This window comes from Alligator sinensis, unplaced genomic scaffold (genome assembly GCF_000455745.1).
Source record: "Alligator sinensis unplaced genomic scaffold, ASM45574v1 scaffold433_1, whole genome shotgun sequence".
NCBI lineage: Eukaryota > Metazoa > Chordata > Crocodylia > Alligatoridae > Alligator > Alligator sinensis.
In genome coordinates, this window is record NW_005842502.1 from 537,371 (window position 1) to 557,369 (window position 19,999).

At 47.0% G+C, this 19,999-nt stretch overlaps 1 protein-coding gene across 4 annotated transcripts; it reads left to right on the forward strand.

The window, feature by feature from the left end:
• Positions 1–2,236: 2,236 nt before the first annotated feature.
• ERRFI1 (ERBB receptor feedback inhibitor 1) lies at positions 2,237–15,020 on the forward strand. Of its 4 annotated transcripts, none has more exons than XM_006031367.3 (4): positions 2,237–2,343; positions 11,355–11,553; positions 11,720–11,796; positions 12,497–15,020. In XM_006031367.3, the coding sequence occupies exons 2-4, from the start codon at positions 11,432–11,434 to the stop codon at positions 13,687–13,689; spliced, it is 1,392 nt and encodes a 463-aa protein (XP_006031429.1). In that variant the 5' UTR covers positions 2,237–2,343; positions 11,355–11,431; the 3' UTR covers positions 13,690–15,020. The 4 variants fall into 4 exon arrangements, with proteins under 4 accessions (XP_006031429.1, XP_025068804.1, XP_025068805.1 ...); XM_025213019.1 differs by lacking the exon at positions 2,237–2,343 and adding an exon at positions 2,483–3,014; XM_025213020.1 differs by lacking the exon at positions 2,237–2,343 and adding an exon at positions 2,483–2,985.
• Positions 15,021–19,999: the final 4,979 nt, after the last annotated feature.

A 19,999-nucleotide genomic window follows, 5' to 3' on the forward strand; every position in this document is an offset into this window, starting at 1 on the left:
TCAACCCCAAGCCAGCAGAAGCGGTGGCAGAGCCGTGTGCCACTGGGGACTGACTGGTGCAGGTAGGGGGAAAATACAGCTGAGCCCCTGCCACTCTGGCCAGGCTCGTTCCGTCTCATCCTGAGTGGCGCACAGCTCCACCGCCGCTTCTGCTGGCCGGTGCAGACCCAGCCCACCTCCTTCTGTCCCCAGCAGCCCGTGGGAAGCCAGCTTCAGCAGCATGCTGCACAGGATGGGATGGACCCAGCCAGGTCAGCACCAGCCAGGAAAAGTGGCATGCAGCTGAAACTGGCTTCTCACGTGCTCCAGGGTGGCCTGCCTGTGCTTCGCGGAGTCAGGGACTTTGGAGCGAGCGGGGGATTCCCTTTGGGCGCACACACACTGGTTACAGGCTGTAAAGGAAGAAGGGCAATGGGGTGCTGCCTCCTGAGATGCAGCAGCATTGCCATGGTGGTGAAGCATTTCACCTCCTTGCCCTGGCTGATCTGCCTTCAGCAGTTCTGGCACATAGCAAATGATGGATCATCTGCCACCTCAAAATGATCCCACACTACACTACTCCCCTGCTTCTGGGTTGAGGGTGGGGCTTCTGCCTTATCCCCCTCCTCAGCAGGCTGAGGCACAACAGCAGGAGGAACTGACTCAGCTGAGCCACTTGCCTGAGCCTCCTCAACCTCAACATCAACCTCAACCTCCTCCAAGGTGTTTTCCAGAGAAGGAGACCTGGGTCTATCTAGGGGAACTTAGAGGGGTGTGGAGCACAAAGTCAGATTCCCCCTCGGACTCCAGAATTTCTTTTGCAAGGGCGCTCGGGTCCCCTGGCTCCAGATCAAGCTCCTCCTCTGGCAGTGGGAGACTCACGCTGAGAGATGAAATTGGGGTGGGGGAGACTGTTATTCTTGTGGTGCCTATTTCTGAGACTGTTATTCTTCTGGTGCCTGTTTCTGAAGTTAGGGGAAGTGGTGCAGGTGCAGGGACATGTACTGCTCCAACCTCCTTGCTTCCACTGGCAGCAGAAGCCTAATGGCTGTCAGGAAAGAAGATGTGTCTCTATTTGGGAAACAGGGGGAGCTTGCAGCTCTAGCTCTCCCCCTACCCCCTCTAGCCCCTCTCCCTTCCCTAACAGAAGACCTGGCACCTGCCTTTCCAGCACACTTCATATTAATCTTTCCTGTGCTGGAAAATGTGTCTGTGTGTATAACTAATAATAGAATATGTCTTTTTCTTCTCTGATATATGACTGACTGTGTCCGACCTCTTCTGTATTGTGTTTTGTTTACTGTTCTTTGTTGTTGTGTAGAGTGTCTAAAATATCTATTCTCTTACTCTTCTACGATTCTCTGACTTGTGTGAATCTGTATCCGAGTTCTGTGTTGTCTGTAGTGTGATTTTGGTAATGGTATGATTATTAATAACTATATATAATTTGGCGTCTTCTTCTGTGACTCTCTCCCTGACTTCTGTAATGTGAATCTGAATCTCTGACTTCTTCTGCTGTTTTGTTTACTGTTCTGTATTGTTGTGTAGTGTACCTAAAAAATTTATTCTTTAGGTACACTACACACTATAGATTGTGTAGTGTACCTAAAAAATCTATTCTCTTTTCCTTCTTCTTCTTCTTCTTCTATCTATTTTAGCTATTTAAAGTGAAGGTCTCTGAGAAGACTGTACCTTGATGCCTAGACCTAAATCTTCCCACGAGGACCTGACCTTCTCAGAGGCTCCAGGCCTTTTGTTGAGTCTGCTCGTCTTCTTCCTTTCTCTTTTCTCCTCACCCTCAGGACGTGCCCGTGGAAAGACACTAGTTCTCCACCTGCTGGCGGAGCGGAGGGGGCTCTTTCGGGATGCTCCGTGTCTTCGAAACTGTTCCACTACTCCTAACCCGGCTTTCTTGCAGTAATCGCAGGCAGCGCCCGGAACTGCGCTGTTAGTTGCGTGGAGTGAGGGCCTAAGACGCTGCTCTGTGCTACGCCTTATGCGAACCTGCAGGAGAGAAAGCGCCTGCCTTGCAGACTGCGGCGGGCACCACCGTAAGGCAGGCAACACCGGGCCAGCTGGGCTCCCGCTGCCTCGCCCACTAGCGCCCTACGTGCTGCCTCGGCGTCCGCGGGCTATCACGCGACTACTAGGTGGACTGGACCGGGTGTTGCCCCTTTAAGGATTTCTCTGTGGTGCGCAGGCCGAGAGGCGGGCCTCCCTGCCCGGCCCCCTCCGCCCACATAAATGCGGCTGCAACCGGGCGCCGCGAAGTAGAATTGGGCGTGCGGCGTTTAGGTTTACGGCGCATGCGCGGAGCGTCCAGAGCCGGGCAGGGTCATGCGGAGCGACGGCGCCATAGTGCCGGTGAGTGTTAGCTGCCGGGTGCTGGCGCCGCACCCGCCTGGCGGTCGCCATGGCAGCGGGGCTGGGCAGCGCTCGGCTCCGCCCTCGGCCCCCCCCCTCCGGGCGGGACAACCCCCCCCCCCCCCCCCGGGCCCGGGCAAGGGGCAGCGCGGAGCCCGGCACGTGTGGTCAGGCCCCGTGCGCGAGAGCCAGGGCCCTCATGCTCCTCCCGGCGCGGTCCCGCTTCCTCGGGCAGCGGATCCTGCCCGATGGCGGCCGCACTTCTTCCTCTGGGCTGGGCCTGCGGCCTCTGTCCAGAGCGCCTCCACCCTCCCTGGCCTCCGCGGGGGCCGGCGCCGGCTGTAAGGCTTGATTTCGGGGCAGCTCACCGTGACCCTGCCCGCACGGCTGCCTGGAGCTGTCGGCCCTAAGGCGCGCGGGCGGCACAGCTACGTGACTGACTCGGTGTCGCTGCCCAGCAAGGCCCCGGACAGCGGCTCGACGCGTGCCCCAGTTCCAGGACCCGGCTCCCTGCAGGCCGCGAGCGGGCCCGGTAGGGTCCCTGCCTGCGGAACTGAGGGCAGGGCGGCCCTCGAGATGGCTGGCCCCGGTTGTGTCGCTCCTCAGCTTTCGCGGGCATCGGCCCCTCTGTTCCCTGCCCAAGTGGGTAGAGCCAGGGCGGAATAAGCCAAGTGAGACCAGCAGTTTTGTTCCTGTTGGGTCTTTTAGCATAATGGGCAGAGGCTGCAGGATCGTAGTATCTGTCTCTGCATGTTTTTACCTTTGAGTCCAGCCTTTCCGACTGATACTTTGCAGTCTTCCTGATTTCTATCGAAGAATTTCTGGGCATACAAAGTCAGGAGAGCAAGGCTTGGCTGGGTGTCTGTAGGATGGTCCTCCATAATTGGGAGGGGTATTGTGATTCCTTTTGGAGATGGCTATTGTTCTGAATGCTGACTGGAGCTGGAAGTTAAAAGTTCTTTGTGGCTGTAACAGGTGAAATAAACAAAACTTTCTCCCTAATCTCCCCACTCTCTCCAACTGTTGAAGGCTGTCCTATTGTGTGATGTTACCACAGAAAAGACAATCTCTATTCTTGTGTGGTAAATAAGCAATATAATTTTAAGAACCTGTGGAGACGTTGTGCATTGTGAAGGAAGAACAATCTAGGCCCAACTTCTTCTTGCTAGTTACCCATTAATATTCAGATCCTCTAGTGGGCTTTCATTACTTGGGCTTTCATTACACTGATCACAGGAGACAGTGTAGAGGTGGAAAGTTCTAAACTCTAAATGTTCTAGTACAGTAATATGCAGCCTATATGTAATGTAGCTACTTGGTGGTGCTTGGATAGAAGCTTTTAAAATACAGATGCTGGCTACATCCACAGTAGTATTTTCAGTATATGGTTCCAGGTCTTGAGTGTGGCAGAACAACTGTCTTGCCACTTAATCACTTGATTGGTCTTCACCCTTCAATTTGCAGAGTTTTTTTTGCACCCTTTCCCTCCTCCCCCTTGCTGTCATACTACATATGGTGCCATAATGGCTGCCTAGTTTTTATCATGCTTGGATCCTCTATGTGGAGTGGCAGGGCGTCCTTACTCCCCCTGCTTGATCTCCCACCATTCTATTCTGTTTGCCTATTCTAGGTTATTGGGGTTTTCTTCATATTTAGCTTTTGGCTCTTCTCTTCAAGGTTCTGCAAATCTCAACTGCTTAAATTTCTGCTTACCTAGATTTTCATTCAGGTTTGTCATGCTATTTACTGCTCTTGTGCTTTGAGCAGTTCTCTTCTCCATGTGCGCTGAGATGCTCTTTTCACCTATCCCTGAAGCATAGCTCTTCCATAACACTTTTTATAGCTGATAGCAGCAGAGTCTGTTCTGGGTTAGCAAGTGACATTTGGGGGTGTTCTTCTCCAAGGTTTATCTCCTGTGCTTCACTGATGTGATAATCTTGCAGTATACTATAGCCACAATTGGGGGGGGGGGGGGGACTTTGATCACCTGTGATTACATGCCTGATTTAACTTGTAACTTAAGACCTGGAGCTATCTTGCTCTTTAAAATGCTGACTAAGAAGCACATAGTAAGGTACACTGTATTTAAAAATATATATATTTAAACCAACAGTGCCTTTTACCAGTTACCTGGCACTTAGCTGGTAACAAAAGCCAAAGCATCTCATAAAATTATGTAATGGCTTCTAGAAAAACTAGACTGTCCAAGGCTAATTACAGGGCTGCATGAGTTCCAGGAAGTACATTAACAGCATTTAGCTTTCTAAAGCCTAACAAGGATTTTCATCCTAGTGAGGATCTGAAACAGCTAAATATTAAAAGCAGCAGAGTTGTTCGGCTTTTATTCCATATAAAAATAAATCACCTTTTTAAAAGGTTGTTATTATAGGAGGAAATTGTATCACGTTGTCAAATAAGGAGCATCTAGGGAAACCTGGGTGACTTTACATGGCAAAAATGTGCCCTTCCTCCTATGAATAGCATCTGAGATTTGTTACTGATAACAACTGGCAAGGTGACCAAGATGAAGTTTCTGCTCTAAGGTGGACATTTTTTTTTCCTTCTAAGAATGTGCAGGTAGTTAGAAGTCACTTGCTTATATTCTGTAGCGCATGAAAAAGTTGGAACAATTATCTCCTCAGAATGTAGCAGCACAAGGTGCTTGTGTTGTAATCCTTATCCAGGTGACTGCAGGCAGTTCACAGCAAATTGCCATCCTGTGGCAAATATTGAAGGTATGATTTGTCCTGCTATGCCTACCCAAACATTTGAGTTTTATGGGAGTGACAGTCATATACATTCTATTAAAAGTTCCATAGATTCCAAGGAGGGGAGGGGAAAGCTGGTAAGACTTTCTGCATGATCACAACAACATAGTCTGAATTAGAAAAATGAAAAGTCATTCACATTTGAATGTCAGGGTCACATGAAAAGCAAATAATTATTCCAGCAACCACTTGGCTGTTGTTTAGTTTAAACAGATCCATCTTATCATTTCTGCCTAGTGATTCAAATGTGAAGATACTGGTGATAGAAAAAAGCTTCTTTGCACTGTTATAACAAGTACCAATTCACAATTATTCTAGTTTTATAATCAAGCAAGCATGCTGCTAAACTTGATTCTTTTCCAACCAATGTCATCCTACTGAAGAACAGGAGCTAATTCAGAAGTTTTGACAAGCCCACTCATTCACATTGCTGTGGCTTAGGACAAAACTAAGCTTCAGTCACTTAATTTGTGCAACTGAACAAGAAGCTGAATTATAACATCTTTAGGAAGTGCTCCGAGTCTTCTGTCTTTCCAGTCACCTTAATCCATGCATAACTAGGTCAGGCAGCAATGTGATTTGTGAGTCTACTGTGAGTAACTAAATTGTGCAAATGAGTAGGAAACAAAAATAAGTTCATTGTAGGATTTGTTTGTCCACTTTGGCTTTTTTAAGAGGAATTTATCAACTGTAACAGAACATTCAAGTAGCTTAAGTAGTTGGAACTTAATGGCATTCTAGTGTTTTTTCTAAACCTAGAAAAGTAGGTGAGACCTAGTTGCTTTGAAACTTGGGTTGCAAATTAGCAAAGTGAAGTCTCTGAAAATCTTGTCTCCCCTCCACACCCATTCCTTAAGTTGGCTTTAGTAAGACTAGACAGTCAAAAATGAAGAGTTTGTACTTCTCTGTTATGCTCCCTCAGAGTTTGCTCATTGCAGGATTCCAGCTTTCCAGACTGAATGGCTTTCTACATGTGATCTAAAATAGCAGCAAAAACTGTAAAGTGTTGGCATTTCAGTAAAGGAAAACATGCAGTTGTATTGCCCTCTGTGCTTCCCCTCCTACTCCCTCTTCAAGCATGTAGGAAGCAGGGATGGTTTCATAACACAGCCCATTCACAATTCTCCACTGAAACTGAGGCAGGTCACCTGCTATGACTCCACAAAGAGACAGTTGTTAGAAATGAGCAGGCTTTATGAACACAAATGTTTTCTGTCTCTTTAAAATAAATACATAATACAATAAAATAAATTTGGAAGCCTGCTAGGTGATTGCTCTTCCTTGATTGCTCCTCTCTTTCTAGAGCCTGTCACTGTTAAGTGCATCTTGAACTGGACTAGGGATATCCAAGGGTTTTTGGAGCAGGTAATTATGGTACAAGTGGCTCTAAATGCTGGGACTTGAATGGCAGCTTGAAGGTGGGCACACTGATTGAATGTTAAGAGTGTTCTGGGCATAGGGCAGAGGAAAGGTGGCCTCTAGGACTCCACGTGGGGTCCAGCATGTAATCAAAGCAGGCACTCTACCCTGCACAATCTGTTTTAACTTATTTAAATGCCAGTCCCTTCCTGACTCCTCTTTTTTGTCTTGTCTGGTATTTTGCAACAGATATGGCCTTTCAGTTTTGCCCCAGTTCATATGCACAGTGAGGAGAGAGCCTGGGGTGAATGGAACAGTGTCTATGCCTTTGTACCTAGCTGCAACAATTAAGCCATTTTCTAATTCTTGCTGCTTGTGTAAATTGAGCACTTACTTGTCCCCTCAAGACAGCAAGTGCAAATTTAAAATTGTGATATAGCTTCAGCTAACAGGAAGCTAACAGGGACTTCCCCCCCACCCCACCCCAGCCCTGGGTCCAACAGCCCCAGGGAGCTGAGTGAATTTTTCTCCTGAACCCCAGAGCTGCTTGCTTTGGCCCCTGTGAGTCTCAGGTAGCCTCAGAGTGGAGAGAAATTCCGCTCCTCTTTAGCCAGCTTTGCCTCAGCTGCTGCAAGTCTGAGGCAAAACAAGTGCAGGGGATTGGTAGAATTTTTCTCCACTCCCTGAGAGTTGGGGGCTAAGGCAAGCAGCTCTGGGGTTCTGGAGAGGAAGAATTCCCCTCAGTTCCCTGAGGCCACCTGGGTCTGGGTGGAGGGGAAGCCCCTGCTAGGGGCTGCACAGGCAGGGGACACTTGGCTGGGCTGGCAATGGCCGGCAGGCTGGGAGATGTGCTCTAGCAGCCCCTGCCTACTGGCCTGGGTAGTGTAGGCCGCCTCCTGCCTTTCCCATTTGAAAACTGAAGTCAGTTCAGTAGACTGTTGATTCAACTTGTGCAGCTTAGAAGAAGCTGCCTAGATTGAATTGATTCTACCTTGGAGTTGTTTGGTTTTTTTTTTGTTTTTTTTTACCGGTTGTACTTGGCCAAGTAGTCTGAGCTATCTGGTGTAAACTGATATGAATAGTGTGCTTTCTTCTTGGATGTTTAAATGGTTATGCTGAAATGTTGTTCCCAGATTAGTGTCCCTCTTCTATAGTGTTGCTTAAAGTTCAGAGACCTCAGTTTTTCTCTTGTACATCTGAAAGAATGAAAGGGCACTGAAGTTGTGGATAGTCTGCCCCATTTTCTTCTTATCAGCTACTGGTAGATGTACACTGATGCATTGGTCTGATTATTGGATCAGCACTGATATAAAGAAAATTGTCTGCATTGGCAGTCAGCCTGATATGGCTGATAATTTGGCTGATAAATGGCCTGTGCATGCACGCAGCCACGGTGGCATGGAAGCAGCAAGGAAGGCAGCTTGGACAGCTGTGTGCAGCTGGTAAATCTGTTGTGGGAGGGGGGCAGATCAAGGCCCGTGTGGTGAGGGAGGGAGTGGAGCAGGGTCTGGGGCAAGCGCTGCCCAGCCTGGGGGTGGGGGGCAGTATGGGACAGAGTCGCAGCTTGTACAGGGGCCACAGGGAGGGGCAGGGGGATGGCTTCTGCTGCTGCGCACTACTCATCCAGGAGCCACTTATCTGGTGCTCTCCCGCTCATCCTGTGACTCCTGCCAGTGCTCCCATTGCTCATCCAGGATGGCATTGGGGTGCCCCTGGATCTGTGGGGCGGGCTGGGGCTGTGCCAGGGTTCTTTCCAGCCTGCCCTGTCCCGCCCCGCACAGATCTGGGCATACCCTCCTCCCATGCCCTCACAGATGAGCAGTAGGAGCCATCAAATGAGTGGGCGAGCACTAAACAAGTGACTCCTGGATGAGTGGCAGGAGCCACCCCCCCACCCTCACATGCCTCCAGGATGAGCTGTGGCTCTGTCCCACACATCCCCTCCCCCCCACCTGCCCCAGCTGAGCAGCACTTGCCCCAGCCCCACTCCTCCCTCGCTGTGGGGGGGCCTTCATCTTCCCCCATGCCCCTTCCTTCCCCCTCCCCTTCCACCACAACAGACTTACTAGCCGCACACAGCTCTCCAAGCTGCCGTACTAGTATCAGAAATTGGATTGGTATCGGCCAATATGCCTCCTTAAAAATCGGCTATTGGTAGCAGCCCCAAAAATCTCTTATCCGTGCTCCCCTAGCTACTGGAAGTAATGAAATTATTTAAAAAAAATGCTTTTTTATATAGAATTTCTGTAGAGCTTGTTATTGGTGAAAGTCTTACCTGAATTTTTCGGGGATTAATTGAGTAAAAGATTAGATTAAATCCTGATTTGTGCTGTTAAACCTAAACTTCTTAAACTGTAAAAGAAGGGTATGTATGTAGTCTGTGTTGTGATATGATAGGTGAAATAGATGTTCTTTCAAGATGGTTCTTCAGTTCTGTTAGGAAAAATGGCTTGATGTGGGTCTTGCACATTTTCAGCAAAACTAATTGTTAACCATTCAGGAAGAACTCAAGGTAACTCCTTGAGTCCCAGTCATTTAGATGAAGAAGAATGAGCATAAATATTCATGATTTAGAACTCCGTAATGCTTTCTTATGCTGTTAGGTTTCCTAAAGGATATATGCAGTCTCAAAGTCTCGGGCACTAAATATCTGTGCCAGGAAATTAACCTACGTCCTAGTTTAGGAAACTGGAACAAGTGACTTCTCTCCAGACAACAGCAAAAGTTGGTGTTGGACTGTAAGTTAAAAATTGGGACTTGGTTCCCAGCCTTGTCTGCAACACGGGTCTGTACTCAACTGTAGTCTAGGGATTCCCATAATTGGGGACAGGAAGTGAAGGACATGGTTCTGAGCAGTTTCTCTTGAGTGCAAATTGGCTTCCTCTTGAAAGTGCTTTCTATAATATAGAATACTGAAGTGCTGGAGAAAGGGGAACAGAAAATCCTTTTGAGTTCTGTGCATTTAGTGTATGGGAGCAGATCTTGGCACGAAAAGCCTAGTCCGGGTTGCCTTTTCCCCCCTTTGAAGAGAATCTTTTTGTTTGGTTGGATTTTTTTTTCAAGTAACTTTTGTTACAAGCTGTGTCCAGTGAATGTCTCCCTTTAAGAAAGCAGACTGCTACTCTTTTCAGGCGGCGGTGGTGGTGGTGGTAGAAGTAGCAGTAGTTAGTAGTGCTGTACAAAGCTTTGGGTGCTAATTTCGATTCGGTGGCCAAATCTCCAAATCAAATCAGGGGACCAATTAAAAGGTCAGAATTAATTTGAATCTCTCCAAATCGATTCGGAGAGCTTCAGTGATTTCGGGCAGTCCCTGCCTGCTGCAGCAGGGAGCTAGACCCATACTCCAAGCTGGTAAGTAGGGGGTGGGGGAGGGGAGGCTGGAGGAGAGGGGAAGAGACTGGGAGGACCCCTGCCAGGCCCCATCCTCTGCCAGCTCCCTAGCCCCCCCTCGCCCCCGCCTCAGCTCCCAGCCCTTGTTTTGGTTTTTTTTTTAAAGGACCGGGAGGTGGGCCAGGTGGTGCAGCCATGAGGGGGCTGGGACAGTGAATGGAGTCAGGGAGCTTGTGACAGAGCCCCCATGTGGTGTGGGGCAGCAGGGATTGCCCCCCTGCCTGGCAGGAGCTGGTGAATGCAGGTTTTTTTTCAAAGAGCCAGGAACTGGGGCAGGCGGGACAGCCATTGAGAGCGGTCAGGGGATGGGGCCTGTGTGATTTGGAGATTCGGCCAATTCAGCAGCAGCCAAATCTCTAAATTGGATTTAGTCAAATCGATTTGGGACAGTGATTCAAATCACCGAATTGAATAACTGTCCCCTGAATTGGCTGAATCCTAATACTATCCACTGCACACAGGCCTAGTAATAAGCCATATACCCTGGAGCATATTAGAAATTGGTTTCAGAGTGATTTGAGGGCATATGTCTGTCCAAGTTTCCATATGAGTAAATGGATGTTGTCCCGTCCTTTTGTTTTTAACCCTCTTCAGTCTTATTCCACTAAGCATTTGGGTTGTTTTTTGTTTGGGTTTTTTTCTTTTCTCGATATTTATTTTGCGTTTTTATACAAGTAAAACTCTCTCAGGCAGCATATCACTTAAACTACAGTTTCTAGTCAAATTTTAGTTGGCTTCTGAAACATCTTTTTCCCATTGTGAATAGGCTAATTTAAACTTTTTTGTTCACACATGCAAAACAAGCTTTTGTAGAACAAGGTGACTTAACTGGCAACTCTTTCAAGTCAATAGGTTGAGACTGCTTTGGGAAAAAAATTGATTTATTTTAAATGAATTTTATTTTGAGTAGCTGACACCAAGCAATGAATTCAACCTTAATATAATCCTGTCAGCAAGTTACTTTTTAACTGATCAAACTTTTATAAGCTTAAATAAGCATTATGTACTCGGTCTAAATGTAATCTCAAGGAGTCATTCTTTCAAAGTGAGGCTGTTGTGCTTTGGCTGCATTTTACATTACAGCTCTCAGTAAAAGGACACCTTATCATATCTGAACTGAGTAAGGTTTGTTTAATACAAAGGTATATGGAAACTTGTATATTTTGGCATACTAGATTTGTCTGAGTAACTGTCAGTCTATGTTCAAGGTCTGGATTAGCTGGTACAATATCTCTGTTTATCACTAGTTTAATTGAAGATCCTTGGTTTGAAGTTTTCTCATGAATATACTCTATTACAGAACTTACTTTGGGTTGTTTGGGTTGGCAGAACCAGAATGCTAAATACCTGAGGTGGGAGACCTTTCCAAAATGACAGGTTTGGGTCATGTGGCCCTCTTAGTAAAGAGTCACTACAGTTCTGAGATTGTGGCACTTAAAATGAGAGAGATCCATGGAGTTCATCTTGTTGCACTTATGACATTGTCTTTTTCAGAAGGGAGTGAGAGCTTCAGGGTACCTGGCAAGAACTGTTGACTTCTAGAGGTTGGAAACATTACAGAACACTGCACCATGTCAACAGCAGGAGTTGCTGCTCAGAAGATGCAAATCCCATTAAAGACTGGATTTCTCCATGATGGTCAAGGCCTTGGGAATCTGAAAACCTGCTGGAGTGGCCACAGTGAATTTGAAAAGTAAGTAAGGGGGGGAGGGGAGAAATATAGTCCAAGCTTAAGCACTGGGTTTGGAAAATTCAACCCAGGATTGTGAAAAAGCGGGTGTAATAGCACTATTGGTGCTTTTAACTACTAAATTACTAAATCTCCCCCCACCCCCCTTTTTTTTTTTTTTTTTCTTCAGTACTTTCTTTAGCATGGACCCTATTGCAGTAGCATATAATCTGAATCCTTCCATTGAGCAACAACTGCCATCTGCTGGTATGTGCAATGAAGTTTTTATATCTGTGGGTTTAAATTACTAACTGTAAATAGCTTTGAAGAAAATCTCTCAAATAACGAGGTGGCAGCAAAGACTCGTATATCACTAGTCTGCCCTGTTCTTACAGAATTCTCACTCCTTTTCCTACAATATTAAACTGTTTTTTAAACAAAGTATTCTTGGATGCATGACAGATACCAGATTTTTTTTTCTTATTTAAAAGCATGATAGATGTTTACCATGACCTATTGGCAGGGATAGACCTCTGCAGAAACGGTACTTGCAAATTTGAGGTATAGCATCTTTAGTGGAACATCAAGCTGGTTTGAACTACAGTTTAATGTCCAGGTTCCTTTAAAAGTCTCCCCTGAGTGGAATATTGATACAACGAGGTTCTTGGGTAAATAGCATGGTAGTGCTAGTAGTTCTCTCGGAGGATCTAGTGTATGTAACTTGCTTGGGAATGGAGAGATGTGTTGGGCAAAACAAGCTGTATATGAATAGTCCGTCCCTTGTCCCATCATCAAACGCATTGTTTGTGTAGGTGCTTTTTTTGGATCACGATAATGTGGTTTTGTTAATGGAAGCAGCATGGAGTCCTATTGCCTCCTAATGTGAAGAGAGGAAACATGTCTAGATTGTCAGATGTGTCAGCCTGCTGATAGACTTCTAAGAACACTAACTTTATTTTTATCTCAGGAAACATTTCAAACCAAAGGGTCACGAATAACTGCTGCTTTGCTGAGAACTTCATCGGAGTCCAGTCTCAAAAATTCAGCCCACCTCTGAGTCCAAAAAGCGAGCAGCTGAGTTTGAAGCTTGAGGATCACTTGCTTCCTGGCTTCAGCAAATTGTCAGTAGCAATGGGCTGTGTTTCTGAAAAAACTCCTCCTAACACACCAGTGAAGAGTGAGCCTGCACAATTCCCTTTTGCACCTTCCAGTGACCGCAGCTCCAGGCCACTACCTCCACTGCCTGTTTTGAAGGACCTCTTTCCAGATGTTGATAAAGAGGTGGAATTCCTGACTTCCTCTGACACCGACTTGTTGTTAGAAGACTATGGGCTTTCTCCCTTTAAATCCAGTGCTCCAAGCAGGAGGAGCTTTAGGGGATGTGGACAAATCAATTACGCATATTTTGATACTTCAGCACATTCTACAACAGAAGATGCCAACTCTGCAGCTAATCCAAATGGATGTACACACAACCAGTGTCCTCCCTTGCAGCAGCTGCATCGACGTTTGCGAAGGTCTCATTCGGGGCCAGCTGGATCACTTAATAAGCCTGTAATGAGGATATGTAGCTACTTCAATAGGGCTTCTCCAAATTCTGATGATGATAAACCAGAGGTCCCCCCCAGGGTTCCTATCCCTCCAAGGGCTCTCAAACCAGATTATAGGCGGTGGTCAGCAGAAGTTGCTTCTAGTGCATACAGTGATGAAGACAGGCCTCCAAAAGTGCCCCCGAGAGAACCTTTGTCATGCAGCAATTCCCGTACACCAAGCCCTAAAAGTCTGCCATTGTACCTCAATGGGGTCATGCCCCCCACACAGAGTTTTGCTCCTGACCCAAAATATGTCAGCAGCAAAGCTCTACAGAGACAAAATAGTGAGGGATCTGCCAACCGGGTCCCTTGTATTCTTCCCATTATTGAAAATGGTAAGAAGGCCAGTTCAACACACTACTATCTGTTGCCTGAAAGGCCTTTATATCTGGACAAGTATGAGAGATTTTTGAGAGAAGCAGAAGAACCTAGCTCAAGTGCAGAGGTGCAGTCCTGGTCTGGTGACTGTACCACATCTTCAGATCCAGCAAAGTTGGACTCCAAAACTAGGATGGACATGGTGAGCCATGTGAAACAGAAATATTTGTCCTATGTGGTTTCTCCATAGACTCTGGGAATGTAGTATAATACAGTTGCTCAGATTGGAGTAACTTAACTACGAGTAGATTTAACCAAGCTCTTGAGAACCAAAGAGTTCCTCAAATAATGAAGTACTACAGTTGATCCTGTCAGGAGGAAACTGAGAAAGTAGAAAATAGTCTAATCCTCTTGGAGTGCACCTCTCTCCCCATTGTCCCTTTGGACTCCAGTTTTCTGTCTTTAATCTGTATAATTGGAAGGCTATAATAATTCCACAGAAACATGGAGTAGCCACAGTCATGGTTGGCCAGTCGCATGCTTTCCTGAGGTAATATATTTGTAAAGGTGCATTGTGGGGTGGGAGGAATTGTTGGGGGAGGGGGAGTTAAATACTATCCTGAAGTAAGTGAGCTTCCTTCCTCCCTTCCCTTCCCTTCCCTAATGAGAAGGAAACAACATAATCTGACCTTCACTTTGAGATTTTTGAAGTGTATTGGAGAGAGTTGAGACTTTTTTTTTGTCTTGATACCTTGACAAAGTATTAGGATGGTTACAGAGTTCAATTAAAATTAGATGTCCCCTGCTTTATAGAGCCTTTTGGTCCTTTACCTGACTAAGAGGCACTCAGTAGAAGTCTGGTTTTCCTAACTAACTACTGCTAAACTTCACCCACTGTTCCTTCCCTTGTGGATCCAAAGAAGGTATGACCTACTGTCTTGAAATTAGCAAGGCAATGAGATCTGTGTACAGCTGCTAGTGAATGGTTGCGGTGAAAACATGCTTATCTAATCCCCACTTCTGACCTGTATTATAAATGGAAACACAACACAAGCAGGTCTCGTGTTCTGGTTTCTATTAAGTATTTTGTAGTGAGAGAAAGGGATATCTGTAACAGATATGATTCCACTCGTGGATAGTGTCGGCCACATGAACCTTTGCTTTTTAGGTACTGCTATCTTCTGTGTCACACTTCCCCCTGCATTCTGTCTCCTTGATGGATGTAGGTGTAATGAGATGCCATGTTCATACATTAGCAGTTTTTCGTGCATACCTTGACTGTGTTTATCCTTATGTAGATAAGCACAAGAGCAAGGGTGCTTACAAATGAAGGTACATGATGGTGCTGCACTTCCAACTGATGAAAGAAACAAACCTTACCGTTTAAACTGCTGAATGAAATATTTGAGCTATTCTAAAGCTTACTTTTTAGTTTAGTTGCAAACTAAATGAAGGTGAAATGCATGCTGTAGAAATGCACTGAGATTTCAGCATCATGTGTACAGTATTGGACAAAATTCACTTTGTATTTTGAATATTGCAATATTTTGAATTTATTAAAGCCATAATTTACTTATTTATAATACATTTAGTGTTTCTTGCTTTATTTGATGGCTTATACAATTTTCATGCTTTTTATTATCACAGCTTTTTTAAGGAAACTTTTTCATTTTAAAAGTAGGACTTGTTTAATGTATAATACTTAAAGCTGCACAGTTAACATTTGTATTTCATGGGATTGGTGGGGGGATGGGGTTAAGATTCTTACAGGAATGTTTACTTATTCTTGTTGCGTACTGTTTCTCTTCCTGTTCTCAATGTGAGATCTGCTGGCCTATTTTGATCAACAAAAATTACAACCCTATAAGCATGATCTTATGGGGCATTTTATCAGGATCACTTGCCCTCTTATATCACTGTTTCCGGTAGCACCCACAAGGCACAGTGCCTAGCGCAAATACACTATAAGACGACAGCATTCCTGACTTCAAAAAGTTCACATTTAAAAATATGAAAAAAAGGAAAACCTTTCATTGTCCTTGTAATAGCCCTCTACCCTCCCCCAAATGGGCTACCCTGAGCCCTTTTCTGGGAGCTGCAACATAACAGATTTAAGTACTGATATTTATCTAATTTCGTTCTCTTTAATAGGAAAGAAGCTGAAACACCTGATTTTTATAAAACTAAAACACTTTTATTTTGTGAACCCTGTATGAGTTTACAGAAAATGCATAACACAACAGGTTTATTTCAGATGAGTGAAGATATACTCCCTGTCTTGGAACATATAATCAGAGGGCCTTTAGGTAGCAAGTCAGCACCCATGTGAGAGGCAAAAGGTGTGTCCACGCATGCAGATACGTGTGCTTGCAGCAGCACAAATTTGTGCTGGAGCATTGTGCCTTGGCATGTGTGCCTGAACATGCACTTTGGTGTGGGATGAGTTGTGCCACTTAGGCCAAACTGACCTGGCCCAGCTCTTCCCAGAACTGCAGCCATGGGTAGCTAGAATCTGGAGCCAGTACCTGTGCTGGCCGCAGCAGTATAAAAATCTGCCCTGGTGAGCAGGTCAAGGCTACTTGCTCTTACAAGCTTCTGGGGGAGGAGCCTCTGGGAGGAAGTTGACCATGCCCCTTCCTGTCCCAGGCTGCTGCTGCTGGTTGGTGCAAGCTTGGTCCTAGGAGGTTCTGGGGAAAAGATGGCCAGGCCCCTTCCTGCCTCTGTCTATGGCTAGCTGCTGGCTTGTTCTCAGAGCTTTTGGGGGTAAGCTGGCTGCATCTTTTCCTGCCTTGGGTTGCTACCACTATTGTTGCTGCCTGCCCCCTGCAATGGGGGGGAAGGGGTCCTCTGCATGCTGCTGCCCCCCCCCCAGGAAGGGGTCTACTGCACTGTACTGCACCCCAGCTTTTGCACCCCTGTTCTGGCCTGCTACCCAGCCCACTGCCAAGCTACAGTTGGGGGACAGCCTGGGGAGAAAGCCTTTGCTGCCTGTGGGCCCCTCCCCCACCATCACTGCCAGAGCCTAAAGGTGTCTTTCCTGCCTTAGCTGCCTTGTCAGGCTACCCCCTGCCTTTACCTCCACTTCACCTGAAGTACACCCAGAGTGGCTGAACTAGACAGCTGCTACTGCCCTGTCTTGGAAGAGAGGGAGATTCCCTGCTGCACCACCTCACACCACTCAACACCACAACTGCACTGGATTACTCCCTAATTTGACGGATTGCTCCTATCCTCCCCCACAGCTGCCTCACTGCATCTGATCTTGCTTTCTTTTCCTGCCTATTGCTCTGCTGCTGAGTGCCTGGCTGCAGGCCTGAGGGGCTCCTGGACTGATCTTCAACAAAGCCCCTCCAATGTTCCAGCCATCTTTAACTTCTGCCTTGGCAGCCTCCCTGTATGTTTTTTGCCCTTGTGTGGCAAGTCCTGTGGTCTATTCCCTCTGCCTTGGTGTTTGTATGGTTGAGCAAGCAAGCTGGAGTCTCCCCAACCCTTGTGTGTGTTCCTTCTCCCCTACATTCCCCAAGCACAGCCCTCCCATTACGCTTCAGCCCCCTGCCCCTATTAAATTCACCAGCCCCACTGTATATTTTGGTTTTCTTTATCAGTTTCCCTTTCCTCATGTGAAGCAAGGGCAGGGCAGGAACCTTATGGGGGGCAAATGCCCCCACTATGGGATCCCAGCCCACCCCCAAGGGGATGCATAGCCCTGCAACCTCCACCCCAAAGGCAGAGTCCAACCAACCTTCTTCAGGGGAAGAGAGGCCTGCAACCTCTACTGCAGGGGCAGGCGGGACTCCAGCAGGGAGCCAACAGGGCCGGGGGGGGTCTCCCCTGGCCATGCCCCACGCTGGAAGGATTCTCAAGCCCCCTCCCCTACCATCAGGGACCAAGGGTAAGGGCAGTAGGAAGGGCTCCTCTTTAGCCTTCTCCGCAGCTGGGGGTGGGAAGAGCAAGGGTCCCGCCTCCAAGCCTAGACTGCCAGTGCCTTGGGTCCAGGTGCACTACATCAGCCAGCACTCCCACTCAGCCTGTCCCTAGCCCTAGCCCCAGCCCCACCAATGCAGTCCATGGAGTGGGAACTGTAGCTATGCACAGCTGGCTGCAGGGCAACCCAAAGTCATGGGGCCTAGATCCTCCACTGCCAGCCCTTCCAGCTTGAGCAGCAGGGCTCCCTTTCCAGCACTCACCCGCAGGCATGGGGTGAAGTGCAAACTACCCAAGTGGGAGACCTGGGTGCAGAACCTGGCTCTGCAAGTGCCCCCACCCCCCCACCCCCCACAATCATGGCAGCCTCCCACTTTCATGGCAAGGGGGTCTTTTTTCCTTGGAGCCTGTTACCAGATTTGCCCATCGCTTTGGGGTGTGATCATTTATTAGGGATATGTTTCTAGGGCCTTTGTAATTCTATTAATGTGCTGCTTGTGTTTCTGTATGGATTTGTATCTCTCCGTTCTACATGTCCTCACCCCCAAAGGAGCTATGTTTCAGGACTCGGTTTCAGTGGGGCTGTGCTTTGAGCCACCAAATCTGAGAGGGGGGAGAATCAGTTCATTAACGTAACAATAAAATGCAGTCGCGCACAGGTGAACAGAACACCTCTGAATCCGCCTGGGTGTCCAGCTGACACCCTCATGGGCCAGCATTCACTTCATTAGGGCATGTCTGAATCAAACTGGGTCAATCAGCCTATACAAGCTGATCGCCTTAGGTACCCTCTTGATGAGCGGACCCCACAGTATTTCTGGGCTTCACAGGGATCTTTAGCTTAGGTAAAAGGAGCGTTGCTGTAGAGCGAGTGGGGAAGGGGAAGTAGAGAAGGAAAAATACACCTGATTGCCACCAGTTTGACTATAAAAGTTTATTTATTGCCAAGTATCTGAAATGTATAATGGTACTGGTAATAATAGACATGCAAGGAAAAACAAACAAATAATTACAATATTATCCTGGTTTAATTGAGTATTTGTGGAAACCTAGCTGAAGCTTAACTAATACAATTTAGGTTTGATTTAGGTTCTAAGCTATGCCTAGAGAGAAAAAGAGAGAGACAAAGAGAGCGTGAGAGCTGGGATCTTGCCGTTCTAAGTCATTCGGGTGACTTATCGTGGAAGGGAGATGATCTGTTTCTCCCCGCTTCTCAAGAACAACATTGGATAATGTTAGAGATTTCTCTCTCTTGAAGCACGCTGTCTCCTGCTTTACAGCTTTTCTTATACCCTTAGTCTAGCCTCTTCAAAGCATTCTTTTAATTCTGTAAATCAAGAGGGTCCCAAGCCATAATTGACAGGGAAAATACTGTTATATAAACAATTTAAATTTAAATGAATTACCTTTTTCAGTGACAAGGGGTTATCTGGTTTGGAACATTTCAAGAAACTGATTAACAACCAAGGAAAACATTTAAGTTTTAAGGAGTAACCAGACACCTAGGAGCCTGTCTGAAATTATTATGAATATACTGGAAGGGAATCTTCTCAGATGGCCTAGCTATGCTTGCACTGTGAAGTCAGCATCAATGTTTTGTATTTTACCGATTGTGAATAAGCCTCAGCTTAGCATGACTCTCAGATTTTACTGCAGTCTTTTAACAGACTTAAGGGGATTACTTGGAGTGTTCATAGATTTTGTGGGGAGGACTTCCACCAGTCATCCTGCGAAAAGTGTGACAGCATTTGTGGTCAGGGCTCCAACAGGCTGGATGCTTTAATGACCCCTTAACCATTGTTCAAATGTTGCCCTTACCCACTCTGGCTCAGTCTCTTGCCTCAGCATTCCCTAACCCAGTGACCAAGTTTTAGTCAATCGAGTTTAAATAGGCCTCCCCTACTGGGCCATGCCTATTAAACTTTTTTTTTTTCTGCTTAGTTCTGGGTAGATGAGGGCGGGGGGCAGAAATAGGAAAAAGTCCTTTGTAAGTCCACCAAACTGAGTGTCAGGGCTCCCTCAGGAACACAGAGCTGACAGGTAACAAGGCCACTCCACAAAAGGAGGTGGAGAGGGGCCTCATTGGGGAAGGCAAGTATATGTACCTCAAGGCTTTAAAAGAGCTAGGAACCAGGGTGGTCCTCAGCTCTGTCCCTCCCTAATTGAGCCCTGCTCCCCCAGCTCCAACCCCTGGGGAGAGTAATCTCCCCAGTGGTGGCCCTCTCACTTGGGAGCTGAGACCCTGGCCTCCTCCACGTGCACTCCACATGAAGTCTTTCTGTCACCAGGTTATGATCCAGCTGGCAGTGGGAACACAGCTGGAGGCTGAGGGGTGCCTTGCAATTCCTTTTCAGGGGGCGCTGGTGAGGGTTTTCTATATGCTAGCAGACCTGAGATGCTTCCAGTGCTGTGCCCCAGGGAACTTGTATCACAAGTGCCCTATGGGCCAGGAGGAGAGGGCATCTGTGGGTCACTGGTGAGAGGTGCCACTGCCACTGGTACCCTGCCCCCCTGTGAGCTTAGGGGACCCTGCCCCCAAACCAAGTTTGGTGGGGTCCTGGGGAGCACAGCAGCAGTCAACAGGAGAGAGAGAATAGGGTCCCTCCTGCCCCTAGTCATGTCCCTGCTGGAGCTGA

Bases quoted from the DNA above. Each gene is read 5' to 3' on its own strand.
- ERRFI1 (XM_006031367.3), top strand. From the start codon at position 11,432: ATGTCAACAGCAGGAGTTGCTGCTCAGAAGATGCAAATCCCATTAAAG. The intron at 11,554-11,719 runs GTAAGTAAGGGG...TTTTTTCTTCAG, and splicing joins GGCCACAGTGAATTTGAAAA to TACTTTCTTTAGCATGGACC. The intron at 11,797-12,496 runs GTATGTGCAATG...TTTTTATCTCAG, and splicing joins GCAACAACTGCCATCTGCTG to GAAACATTTCAAACCAAAGG.